At 50.4% G+C, this 13,335-nt stretch overlaps 3 protein-coding genes across 5 annotated transcripts in view; 1 reads left to right on the forward strand and 2 right to left on the reverse strand.

The window, feature by feature from the left end:
- The window catches only part of LOC103360269 (dual specificity protein phosphatase 18), a 4,378-nt gene extending 3,297 nt beyond the window's left edge, over positions 1–1,081 (reverse strand). The window contains exon 1 of one of the 3 annotated variants that reach the window (XM_008285963.1): positions 1,018–1,081. The gene's annotated coding sequence lies outside the window, so the exon portion shown is untranslated. The remainder of the gene's footprint in view (positions 1–1,017) is intronic. The other 2 variants (XM_008285962.1, XM_008285964.1) reach the window with 2 other exon arrangements.
- A 470-nt stretch (positions 1,082–1,551) lies between these two features.
- Positions 1,552–2,592, forward strand: sft2d3 (SFT2 domain containing 3). The gene has a single exon (XM_008285965.1). It carries the CDS (start codon positions 1,630–1,632, stop codon positions 2,296–2,298), a length of 669 nt encoding a protein of 222 aa, XP_008284187.1. The 5' UTR covers positions 1,552–1,629; the 3' UTR covers positions 2,299–2,592.
- A 1,135-nt stretch (positions 2,593–3,727) lies between these two features.
- The window catches only part of wdr33 (WD repeat domain 33), a 31,905-nt gene continuing 22,297 nt past the window's right edge, over positions 3,728–13,335 (reverse strand). The window contains exons 7-8 of the mRNA XM_008285966.1: positions 4,494–4,591; positions 3,728–4,215 (exon numbers count right to left, since the gene is read on the reverse strand). Of these exons, the coding sequence (XP_008284188.1) occupies positions 4,085–4,215; positions 4,494–4,591 (229 nt within the window). The 3' untranslated portion in view covers positions 3,728–4,084. The remainder of the gene's footprint in view (positions 4,216–4,493; positions 4,592–13,335) is intronic.

The raw sequence follows: 13,335 nt of genomic DNA on the forward strand, positions 1-13,335 counted from the left end.
TTAGCTTAGCACAAAGACTGGGAGCAGGTGGATACTGTTAGCTTAGCACAAAGCCTGGGAGCACAGGAACAGTTAGCTTAGTACAAAGACTGGGAGCAGGGATACTGCTAGCTTAACACAAAGACGGGAGAAGGGGGATACTGCTAGCTTAGCAGAAAGATTGGGAGCAGAGGAACTGTTAGCTTAGAACAAAGACATGGGGTAGGGGGATACTGTTATCTTAGCACAAAGACATGGGGCAGGGGGATACTGTTGGCTAAACACAAAGACAGGGAGCAGGGGATACTGCTAGCTTAGCACAAAGACTGGGAGCAGGGGAACTGTTAGCTTAGCACAAAGACATGGGGCAGGTGGATACTGTTAGCTCAGCACAAAGGCAGGGAGCAGGGGGATACTTTTAGTTTAGCACAAAGACTTTGACCAGGGGGTTTTGTTAGCTTAGCACAAAGACTGGGAGCAGGGGATACTGTTTGCTTAACACAAAGACAGGCAGAGAGGGAACTGTTAGCTTAGCACAAAGGCAGAGAGCAGGGGGATACTATTGGCTTAGCACAAAGACTTTGAGCAAAAGGCAGGTGGGCACCTTAATAATGAGACACAAAGGAACAAAACAGGAGTCTAAGCAATGTTAGCTTAGCACAAAGACTGGGAGCAGGGGGATACTGTGAGCTTAGCCAACTCCTCCTGTAAACAGTATCAGGTTCTAGACTGTTTCCTGAAAATAATTCATGTGTTCAGTTTAATGGTGAAGCCACATTTCGGTTCCATTGAGAAGCAGCAGCAGCTGAAACGGCAGATTTACATGTTATCAGGTCACATGGAAGGATTTATTTCAAGAGAAATGTTTTCTGGAGCTGTGATGTGGAAAATAAGTGCAGTTTGTTTCTGCTGGTCTCAGCCGACATCCTGAAGTGAAGCTGCGATTCAATGAAACATTAAAAATCAGATTGACAAGGACACTGACAGCATCTGTGATGCTTTACTGTCTGAACATCTAATAATGTTAAAATGTGTTACCTGCTGCTGCTCCTCTGCTCTGAGTGAAGCACACACACCTTACATGGTTGTGTGTCTGGTCTCCAGCCAGTCACGTGAAAGGTTTATTTTAGTCCAACAGCTGAAAACTAGTCCTGAAGTCACGTGACTTCGACCAAAATAAAAACAGAAATCCTCAGACATTAGGCCAGTTTAATTTATATGTGATCTGTTACAGCTCGGATCTTGTGTGAATCCCATTATTAATTCAGCTGAACGTTATCTCTGCTCTCTTTGTTCTGTCTGAAATTATAATAAATGGAACAATTTCATTGTCTCTAGTCTTATAATTAATGCAATGATTGCTAAAAAGTCTAATGATAAATGGAATAATTCGTGACATTGAATGAGAAGAATTCTAGTAATTAGTGACGCATAATGATAATTTTAGTATTTTTTCTGTGAAGTCTGATAATTAAACTGTGAGTCTAATAAAAGTGTATGTAATTAGTGAATGTCGACGTGCTGCAGGTTAATATTAGCTGCAGTTCCATTCCTGTCCTGTAGAGGGCGGAGACGCGCCGAGCTAGACCGGAGGTTCAGCAGGAGCGAAGAAGAAGTCATGCTAACAGTTAGCAGCTAGCTGTTTCCATCATGGCGGACCTGAACCGGCAACTGCAGGAGTATCTGTCTCAGTCCAAAGCCACTAAGACAGTCTCCCAGTCCGGCCCCAGCACCGCAGTGGACCTGGGCGACCCGGAGCCGGTACCGGGGAGCTGGTTCGGTCGGTGGTCCAGTCCGTGGCCCAGCAGTTCGTCCAGCCAGAGCTCCGGCGGAAACAGCGGTTTCTCCTGGCCGTGGTCGGCTGAGCCGGACCCTTGCCTGCCGGGCATGAGCCGGCGGCAGCGGCTGGTGGCCTTCGGTGTTTGCGTGTCGTTCTCCGCGCTGTGCTTCGGTCTGTCGGCGCTCTACGCGCCGCTGCTGCTGCTCTACGCCCGCAAGTTCGCGCTGCTCTGGTCGCTCGGCTCGCTGTTTGCCATCGCGGCGGCGGCGGTGCTGCGGGGCCCCAGCAGACTGGCCGCCGGTCTGCCCACCTCCCCCGGAGCCGCCGTGTACCTGTGTGCCCTCGGAGGGACCCTGTACGCGGCGCTCAGCCTCCACAGCACCGCGCTAACGGCGCTGGGCGCCGCCCTGCAGGTCGCCGTCATCGCCGGCTGCCTGGTGTCGCTGCTTCCCGGAGGGAGCGCCGGGATCCGCTTCATGGGCGGGATGGCGGCGTCCGCTATCAAAAGGACCGTCACCGGGAAAACCATGCCGATCTGACCGGGACAGAGAGCCGGAGACCGGCAGGTCTCACAGCCAAAGCAGGGGCCGGAGCCCCGGTCAGATAGCAGCTGGACTGAGTGTCATTCCTCTGCAGACACATGATTATTGATTATCAGCTGCTCATATTGATCAGACATGGAGGAAAACAAACCCTGAACGTGACCTGCAGGGCCGACAGACTGCTGAAGTTCTCTGAGGACCAAATCAGTGTGAAACAGTTTGAGCTGCAGACAGGTGATGTGTTCAGGTGTGATGTGGGAGCTCAGTCATTAAACACACTGTTAAACACGGTCTGGTTTCATGTGTTTTCTCTGAACTTCAGCATCAGCTGAAGAACTTACTTCACAGGACCACTGAGAGTTTGTAGATTTTCTGCAAATAAAGTTTAGTTTGAAACGAATGAATATTTCCAACTGTTCAATAAATTATCCATAAAATAATGAGTGAACCAGTCTGATGACTGTCAGAGCAGCTTCACCTCATTACAGCTGTTCATAAAACATCTGCTAAGTTCACAGTGACTCTGTTTTAGGAAGACACAGTTTGAAGTGTGAATCTTTATTGTCCACCTCAGTGAAAACACAAAAACATAGAAATCTGTTACAAAAAGGACAAAAAGCCGGAAGCTGCAGACGAAGTGGAATAAAAGAGACGCAGATACAAACAACACGATGAGTCTCTACAGTATTTTACAGACGTCTCTTCTACCTGTCGGCTCAGGTGTTCGGTTGCTGTGGCCAATCATAAACCTCTGTTCTTCACACACCTGAAAGTGACAAAGTCTGTCTGGTCTCAGGTCTGTGGAGGAACCGCAGGGAGACAACCAGAGGAGCAGAGGATCATGGGAGTTTTTTATTCTAAATTCAGGACTACCGACCCCGAACGCCGCCCCTCGGTGCTCCTCTCGGTGGCGGTCCTCCTCTCCTGGGGCCGGGGGGGCCTCCAGGACCCCAGCCGCTCCGTCCACCACGACTGGACGGACCATAACCGCTGTCCTCCCTCTGAGGCAGGCGACCTGCAGGGGGCGACGCAGAGCAAGGAAACAAAAACATTCAACATCCATTAAGAACTGTAAATCCAACAGCAGTTCAGATTTTAATCCAGAGCCGCTATTTATTCCAATTTAGTTGTATGATGTGAATAAATGTAGTTTGAGCCTACAGGTGGCGCTCTCACCTCTGTCAGTGTCTATATTGTATCCACAGACTTGTAAAGACCATGTATATCATTCAGCCTGTAGTTTCCAATGACTCCTAGAACTCAGAATTTTCTTTGGTTAAACGTCCATGTTCTCCTCAGTCGGGTTCTTCTGGTTCCGTCCACCAGCTTCTGGTCCATCTCTGACTCCTCTGGACAGAACCGCTGCAGTTCAACTAAACTTGTCGTCTTTCTGACTCAGACTTGTTCCTTCAGCAGTCCNCTGATGGTGGAACATCTTTCTACGGCTGATGAACAGAGAGGAAAGTCTGGAACATGGAGATACTTCAACATCTGCAGGACCAGGAGACAACATGAGCTCCAGGGTTTAACATCTGGAACATTATGGTTCCAGGTTTTACACATTTTTTGTGAAATAGGTAATCAAACATTTCTTCTCTCTGGTATCCATCATTCTAACTGAGTCCAGAAGATGTCCAGAGTTCTGTCTCCTCCTTCATGTTCTGGTTCCACAGAGCTGCAGGACTTGACGTTGCAGAGAATCATGAACCACAATGAAGGAACATGTGGTTGTGTTTGCATTTATTGGAGGGCTAATAAATGGACAATCAGTTTCCTGATTAACTTACAGCGTCGCCAGACTCTGTCCCGTCTTAGGGTCCCAGAATTTGATTGGCTGCTGGCTGTCCTTGCTGCCTGACACCACCAGGCCTTTGGTTGGATGCCAGTCGACACACTTGACGTCAGCACCGTGGCCTGAACACACACAGGAACACCACAACACAAACTTACAGCAAAGAAAGCAGGTTCTACAGTAACAGCACAACACAGACGAGGAAAACACTGATGTACACATTAAAGTGAAACAGCCTTGAACTGGGACACTTCACCTACATTCTGATAGAGCACACCGGTGGAAGCATGGGGGAGAATGCTAGTGGAGGCACAGTCTCAGGTGTGTATAGGTGTGTCCAGGTGTGTCCAGGTGTGTATAGGTGTGTATAGGTGTGTATAGGTGTGTCCAGGTGTGGTACCTCTCAGGATCCTCTCCTCATGGCAGCGCAGAAAGTCCCAGATCCTGACAGTTCCGTCGTCTGAGCAGGTGGCGAATTTATTATCAGTCGGAGAGAAACTGAAAACCCAACAAAAAGGAGATAGTGTCAGCATAGAGACACAAACATCTGCACTGAAATCAACATCCGGAAAACTGTGTCAATCATCTGTCAATGTGACACTCCAGAGAGGTGAGACGGAGGTCAGGGGTCAGAGGGGGGTCAGAGAGAGGTGAGTCGGAGGTCAGGGGTTAGAGGGGGGTCAGAGAGAGGTGAGTCAGAGGTCAGGGGTCAGACAGAGGTCAGGGGTCAAAGAGAGGTGAGTCGGAGGTCAGGGGTCAGACAGAGGTCAGGGGACAGAGGTCAGGGGTCAGAGGGGGGTCAGACGGAGGTCAGGGGTCAAAGAGAGGTGAGTCGGAGGTCAGGGGTCAGAGGGGGGTCAGACGGAGGTCAGGGGTCAGAGAGAGGTGAGTCGNTTCTGACTGGTTCCAGTCACTGATGTTCTTCTCCAGATCTTTGCTGAGCTCCTCAGACTTTCCCACTGTAGTGTCTGAGTCTAATGAGTGGATCAGATGGTTTACATCTACATCACTAAGACTGATCCTTCAGGTGGCTGTATGTATATTTATGATCCAGCAGATTCTGCCATGTTTCCAGAAGAACTTTAATAAATCAATGACAGAACCCAGAATCCAGGATTGTTTTAGTGCCAAAGATTCATGTTTCAATGATTCCATCATAGAAAATTCAGAGTTATAGGAGTCACTGGAGACTAAAGACTGACATGATGAACACTGTCTTTATAAGAGGATGGAAGCTTTAGTTCACGACTGTACATGTATTTTCAGCCTGCAGGTGGCACTCTCACCTCCATCAGCTCCAGGGGACTCTCTCTCTCTGAGGTCTCCTGTTCCCGGCCCATCCTGCCATGGACGCTTGCGAGGGGGAAGAGATGCCATGTCCATCCCCTGCAGAGACGAAGAGCGCTCTCGACCAGCCGGAGACGACCCATCATGCATCTGCTGCCCGTCACGGTAACCGTCGTGACCTGCAGGAGGCGCTATGATGAGTCTGCGATGTCTGTGATGTCACAAATGTTAACTTGGGGGAATAGGAAATCTTAGATCTAACTCTAAGGAAGCCCTAACCTAAGCTGTTGTGTGCCAGCGTTGGTTCTAAATGTGGTTCTGTTGTTCCTCTCTGAGCCTCTGTTGGAAATATTCTGTACAGTGAAGCTGTCTGTTCCAGATCTTCCTGCTTTATGTTTCCATAGAGGTGGCAGCACGCATGGATGCAACGCCCCCTTCGGGAGACAGCGAGCGTGAACATTTAGTGTCTTGTCTATCCAGACGTTCATTCTGCAAAACTTACAGCCAGGAGACTACACTACTACACTACGCCGGCAGTTCCCCAGAGAGAAGGAAGCGCAAACGGTACAAATGTAAACAAAGGAGGAGGAAGCAAGCCGGATCCATGCCAGGCTAAAGGCTAACCCCTCCAGACCAGCAGNAGAGAGGTGAGTCGGAGGTCAGGGGTTAGAGGGGGGTCAGAGAGAGGTGAGTCAGAGGTCAGGGGTCAGACAGAGGTCAGGGGTCAGAGGGGGGTCAGACGGAGGTCAGGGGTCAAAGAGAGGTGAGTCGGTGGTCAGGGGTCAGAGGGGGGTCAGATAGAGGTTAAGGGGTCAGAGAGAGGTGAGTCAGAGGTCAGGGGTCAGACAGAGGTCAGGGGTTAGAGGGGGGTCACGTGTCAAAGGGAGGCCAGGGGTCAGAGGTCAGACGGAGGTCAGGGGTCAGGGGGAGGTCAGAGAGAGGTCAGGTGTCAGGGGGAGGTCCGAGGTCAGACGGAGGTCAGGGGTCAGAGAGAGGTCAGAGGTAGGTGAGGTCAGGGGTCTGATGGGGGTCAGGTGTCAGAGGGAAGTCAGGTGTTAGACTGTGTGGGTTCTTGGTGGATGTTCAGAGTAAAAAGCAGTTTGATTTAAAGTCAATGTGAAGTTCATGATTCGCTGTAAATGAATATATCAAACATAAATGAAGCAGAAGATGGAGGTTAGTGACCACGCAAAGCTCTTGAGAGAACACACCTGGGCAGTCTACACCTGTGCGCTGCCCTCAGGTGAGCTTCACAGCAACTTGTTTAATATGTGCTCCAGAATATGTGGAATTAACTTCATCCGTTGGCCTGTTTTACAGTGAACAGTGTCTGTGGTTAAAATGTGGAGAAACCTCACTGCATTTAACTCATTTTAACAAATAATTGATTATTGATTGTTTAAGTGGCTGTTATCAGAGTTTAAAGCTGCGTTCAGGAGTTCAAACAACCACTGTTTGTTTTGTATGTACAAACCAATAAAACATCTGTTCTGCTTCAGTAAATTAAATCCAAACGGACTAAACCGATGTAAAGTTGAATTGCTCATCTCAATATACTTCTGGCAGTAAAAACTTCCTTCTGCAGGACATAGGCTGAATATCAGACGTTTATCCAATCACTTCGTGTTTCTGTATCTGGTTCTATTCTCTGTAAAGTCTACAGACTTTAACAAACTAAAAGTGAGTCTTTAAAACATGAATAATGAGATTTCTCCTGTAAATACAGATGGACTGAACCTGATGTAACAGGAGGGGCAGTGGCTCCACCTGCTGGATGTTCTCTGTAACTTCACACAGACTGACCCAAAGTTCTGGTTCAGATCCAAACACACAAACAAACCAGGAACAACAGTGATATTAAAGAGTTCTGCCTCCAGTGATCTTCTAACAAAGTCATTCTGTCTGTCACTGATTATTCCTGTAAACTTCTGATGTTGAAGCATCTCACAGGCAGTTTGTCACCTTAAATCTGATTTTTAGGCAGTTTTGCAAATGTGACAACAATGATCCTGGAAACAATAAAAATGGTTAGCTGCAGCATGACATCTGTGAGGCTCAGAGTCCATTGACCCTCTGGAGTCCTGAACTGGTGTGATGTGTTTGAATCTGGGACCGGTTTAAATAATGACTATAAACTGGACCGCTGTAGTCTGTTATGTTTCAAAAACTGCTTCAGTAGACAGTACCTAAATCTGTTAGAATCCTGCAGAACAAAACATTAATCCTGATAGAAAATCAATAATTGAAACAATCCCAAGCTGCAGCCCTGATATCAATAACAGGGTTTCAACAACTGATCATGAAATAGGATGTGGATCAGCAGCAGATAGATCAATAAATGATGTGTAGGTTTGTAAATGAGTTTAGAGGCTTTTAGTAATGTATGCTTCACTGCAGCACAGTAGATATTTCAGAACTTTATAAAAAAAAAAAAAAAACAACAACCTCAAAACTTTCTTAAGAGTGTTTTTAGAAAAAGCTGCTTTATGTCCTGCAGAGACGTAAGCTGCTAACAAACATTTATTACTTTAACACTTTAAAACGTAAATGTTTCCTGGAAGGTGTTTTATGTCCACAGACACTAACTGATCTGACAGGAGGCTGCTGACTGTATCTACACACAGTTCTGTTCATGTGGAAGTCTGGTGGAGGGAAGCTGAACGCTGCAGATGTGACCAGGAATGAATGCCAGGCCTGTGCACTAGCTAGTCTGCTAAGCTAGGCTACCAGGATCCCCCTGCTCCCAGTCTGTGTGCTAAGCTAGGCTAACAGGGTCCCCCTGCGCCCCGGTCTGTGTGCTAAGCTAGGCAAACAGTGTCCTCCTGCTCCCAGTCTGTGTGCTAAGCTAAGCTAACAGTGTCCCCCTGCTCCCAGTCTGTGCTAAGCTAAGCTAACAGTGTCCCCCTGCTCCCACTCTGTGAGCTAAGCTAAGCTAACAGTGTCCCCTTGCTCCCACTCTTTGAGCTAAGCTAAGCTAGCAGTGTCCCCCNCAGACGGACAGACAGCTCTGGACTTCTCCAGCAGGACCCTGAACATCATCAGGGACTCCTCCACCCTCTCCATGAACCGTCTGAACTGCTGCCATCAGGAAAATGTTTCTGGAGCGTTAAAGGAAGAACCTCCAGACTGATCAACAGCTTCATGCCACCAGCTGTCAGAACGCTGAACTGCTGATCCAGATGTGCAAACCCTTGTTTATTTAGCTACTTTTAGTTTTTGGATCCTGAACAAACGCTCTCTCATCTCGTTTGTACTGCTGTTGAATGTAAAGCAACATAACAATGAACTGGATTTGATTTGATTTAGGCCTAAAACCTGGTCTAACCCAGGTCTCACTCAGGTGCATCTCTGGTCCAATTCAGGTCTAACTCAGGTGTGATTCAGGTCTCACTCAAGTGTGACTCAGGTGTAACTCAGGTTAGACTGAGGTAGGACTCAGGTGCGTCCGGAGCTGCAGACTCACCTCCTCCTCTTGGTGGACCTCCTCCTCGAGGCGGCCTCCCTCGCCCTCCACTGTCCCAGCCTCGGCCCATTTCCTCCGGGCCATCAAAGCCCTCCTCCTGCCCGCCGTACTCATCAGGGTAACCTCGACCACCAGGCCGGCCAGGCCCGCCTCCTCGGAATCTGAAACAAAGTTCAGAACCGTGCGGAGACTGGTGAAGAACCAACACACAGAACAGAACAGAACCAAAGAACCAACACACAGTTCTCCTCTCACCTGTCATCCCTGCGGCCCCTGAACTCTCCTCCGGTGAACCTCTCATCAGGGCCCCAGCTGCCTCCGTTCCCTCCAGCCCGGGGCCCGGCTCCCCTGTGGCTCCCCGCTCCCCCCTGGTATCCGGGTCTCCAGCCCTCCTCTGCTCGGCCGTGGAAGTCCTGTCCTCCGTCAAAGTCCTGTGGTCCTCTTCGGCCCTGCTGGTTGTCCCCCCAGTAGGGCCCCGAGCCCTGGTCTAGTCCTCCGGGCCCCTGCCGGTCAGGAGGGCCCATATGGTGGTTGGGTGGTGGCCCCCGAGGGTCTCCTTGATGAGGAGAGTCAACAGTGGTTACTAGAACTGATCAAACCTAAGGACCTCCAGGGGCCCCGAAAGAACATTAGAGGTGAAATAACACAGGGGCCTGAGATATGGCACCTAAAGGGGCACCAGGAGCCAGTTTGAACATGCGGTCTTGCAAACAGCCTCAGCATGTTTTCGCGGTTCTTACCTTTGCTGTTGGATCCCTGCTGTCCCATCCCGTGCATCATGGGCCCTGCGTTCTGGCCCTGGAGAGACCAGATCAGAATTAGTCTGTTTATAGAACCCTGGGACCCAGCCCAGTGAGGAACTTGCTCCTGGACCAAATATTTCACAGAGATTTAAACTCACCTGGTGCTGCAAATACGGGGGCCCCTGGATGTTTCCATGAGGCCCTTGCATGTTACCAGGGGGCCCCTGCATGTTCCCATGTGGTCCTTGCATGTTACCAGAGAGACCCTGCATGTTTCCATGGGGCCCCTGCATGTTACCTGGGGGTCCCTGCATATTTCCTGGGGGGCCATGAATCCCTCCCGGGGGCCCCTGCATGTTGCCCATCCCATAGTTGTTGGGCATATTGCCATGTGTCCTGGGTGGGGGCCCCATCATCCCACCCTGCATAGGACCCTGGGGGCCCATCATGTTACCTTGAGGTGGCATCATGCCCCCCTGAGGTGGGGGCCCCTGAGGATCCCTTGGACCCATTCCTCGAGGAGGGGGACCCATCATCCCTCCAGGGGGGCCCTGCATTCCTCTGGGTCCCATACTGTGGGGCCCTTGGGGGCCCATGTTTCTTGGGGGGCCAGGATGTCTCTGCATACCTTGGGGCCCTTGCATGTCTGGTGGGCCCATCATGCCCTGAGGGGGCCCCTGGTGAGACTGGGGTCCAGAGGAGGGCCCCACCTGTCCAGGGGGCATGAACGGAGGCTGCATGCCTCCAGGGCCCATGGGGGGCCCCATGTTGTTGGACATCTGCTGAGGAGGCATATTAGGGGGAAAGCCCTGCTGTCCAGGAGGCATGGGGCCCCCGGGCCCTCCAGGACCAGGGAAGGGGCCCATAGAGCACTGACCCTGGGAGGGCCCCATGTTCCCGTCGGTGTTCATCTGGTTCATCCGGTCCATCTTCATCTGCTGCAGTAGAAACACAACATGGCAGAGTCAGGCTCCCAGTGCAACCAGTTAACGTAACCTGAGGAAAACCAGTTTAACTGGTTCAACAGAAGTGGTGTAGTTTAACACACTGCATGATTCAGTTTATGAATGTACATAAAAAAACAACTATTCCTGTGTTGGATCACACAATAATCATCAAACTGTTGACCTCCAGCAGCATGGGGTTGGTGTACTGCAGTGCCGCCATTTCCTGCTCGATCTCCGCCTGGGTCTTCTTCTTCACCTCCACTTTCTGCTCCACCTTCCGGTCTTTGGACAGGTCTCCAGACGGAGGCATCATGGGAACTTTATTCTCTGCCCAGGCCTGCACAGACACAAGCAGCACCAACATTGTGAGGCACGTCTCTACAATTCTACAGTTTTATCAGCAGACGCTTTTAATCAAAGTGACGTCCGTCTGAGAGCAGATACAACACAAGCAAGGATCTGGTCAGGAGAAGACAATCTAGATAAGTTACATAGAACAGGTTCAGTGTGACAGGGCGCTGATGCCAGCAGCAGGCTGTAGCGAGGTGACAGGATGTCTGTTTGTTTGTTTGTTTGTTTGTTTCCAGCCTGTCCGGTGCAGAGGTGTTGAGCGCAGAGCTGCTCTTTAGTCTGTTCTCAAAGACTGAGAGGGAGTCAGCAGATGGACCAGTTTGGTAACTGGTTCCACCACCAGAACCACAGAGGAGGAGAGTCCAGCTACCGACCTGGGCCCTGTTATGGTGGTTGGACCAGGAGGTTCTGGTTGGTCCAGTTAGTGAGCAGAGGGAGTTTAGACCTGAAGGAGAGAGTTCAGGCAGGAGGAGAGGTTCTCTCTGTGGTTCTGTGTTCAGTGTCAGAGTTTGAATTTGATGCGGACAGCAGCTGGAAGCCAGTGATCTATAGATCAACAAAGTTACATCTAATCTAATCTGAACAGTCCATGAGCTGTTTGTGGCTGGTTGAATACCAGACGGGCTGCTGGTTCTGGATCATCTGCAGAGGTCTGAGCATGGATGCAGGAGGCCTGCCAGTAAGGAGCTGCAGTAGTCAATGATATGATAAGAGCTTGGACCAGGAGTTGTGCTGCATGTTCAGACAGGAAAGGTCTGATCTTCCTGATGCTGTACAGGACGAATCGACACCACTGAGCAACAGAGGCCACATGAGCCTTGAAGGTTAGTTGGTCATCATGACGCCCAAGGTTCTGTCAGATTTAGTGGGTCTGAGTTGGGTTGGATCAGCTGGATGCTGATTCCTTGTTGTAGAGAGGGACTGGCTGGGATGACAAGGAGCTCAGTCTTACAGAGGCTGAGCTGAAGGTGGTGTTTCTTCATCCATGCTGAGATGTCTGCCAGGCATGATGAGATGCGGGCAGAGACCGTTTGGTCGTCTGGGGGGAGCGACAGGAAGAGCTGGGTATCATCAGCATAGCAACAGTATGAGAAACCACGGCCTGGATTATTGCACCAAGTGAGGTTGTGTATGCTGAGAAGAGAAGGGGACCGAGCACTGACCCCTGAGGAACCCCTGTGGACAGGTTGTGTGGTTCGGACACTTCTCCCCTCCAGGTCACTCTGAAGTATCTCCTGAGAGGTAGGACATGAACCAGCAGAGGGCAGATCCTGAGATGTCCAGCTCAGGGAGTGTGGAGAGGAGGATGTGGTGGGTCACCGTGTCAAAGGCAGCTGACAGATCGAACAGCAACAGAGCTGAAGACTGTCCAGCAGCTCCAGCAGAACCCAGTGGTTCTGTTACACATTTACCATGTAAAGTCCTCAGCAGCCAGGTGTGCTCACCTGTTGGAACTGTGCTGGGATCGGTTTGGCATACGGGACTTTCTTCTGAGGGACCTTCTTGGCATCTTTGCCCATGACCTCGTCCATGCCCCAGTCCAGACCTGGGATGGACATCTCCACTTCAGGAGCCGCCTCTTTACCTGCAGACAAAAGTGGAGTCACACCTGAGTTTTATGTTTGTCTCTACAGACTGAACAACAAGATAGTTCTATGACTACTTATTCATGTTCACGGGCTGCCGCAGATATTCTCAGAAAAAATTTAAAATGAGGAGAAATGTGGAGAATAAAGTTACACCTCGGTGACCGAAATAAAAACCAGCTTCAGGAGCGTTCAGAGAACTGCTCAGATCTGTTCTATCAAACTGTTGGAGAAAGTAGCAGCAGCGTTACAGACGTTCTCTTCTGTCCTTCAGACTCACTGCTCTGCTCCTGCTCCATGGCCGCCTTCAGCTGCTCGGGGATTCCCATCCCAGGAATCGCCGCTACACTGTTCGGCTCCACGTCATCTGAAACAGACGGGACGGTCAGCTGTGAGCCAATCAAACCACAGATCTCTGCAAGGTGTTTGTCCTCCGCCGCTCACCGTACTCCACGCCGTCCTCGGACATCCCTGGCAGCAGGTTCAGGTTGTAGCGGTCTCTCATCTTATCACCGGGCCGATTCCTGGTCCAGAACTTACTGCAGAAGACAAACAGGTTCAAGTGTGTGGATCAGGAAGCGTTCGGGAGCCGCCGAGATCACATTCTGCAGCGACTCTGAACACACAAACACTGAGGACACGAGAGACTGAAATAAACCTGCTGCTGTAGATCCATTATAGACCGTCTCCCCTGTACAGGTCCTGTGTCTGGTGTGTGTCTGGTGTGTGCCTGTTGTGTGCCTGTTGTGTGCCTGTTGTGTGCCTGTTGTGTGCCTGGTGTGTGTCTGGTGTGTGCCTGGTGTGTGCCTGGTGTGTGCCTGTTGTGTGCCTGTTGTGTGCCTGTTGTGTGTCTGGTGTGTGTCTG

This window comes from Stegastes partitus, unplaced genomic scaffold (assembly GCF_000690725.1).
Source record: "Stegastes partitus isolate 25-593 unplaced genomic scaffold, Stegastes_partitus-1.0.2 Scaffold424, whole genome shotgun sequence".
In the NCBI taxonomy this organism is placed as follows: Eukaryota; Metazoa; Chordata; class Actinopteri; family Pomacentridae; genus Stegastes; species Stegastes partitus.

Excerpts from the sequence above, each read along its gene's own strand:
- sft2d3 (XM_008285965.1), top strand. The coding sequence starts at position 1,630 with ATGGCGGACCTGAACCGGCAACTGCAGGAGTATCTGTCTCAGTCCAAA.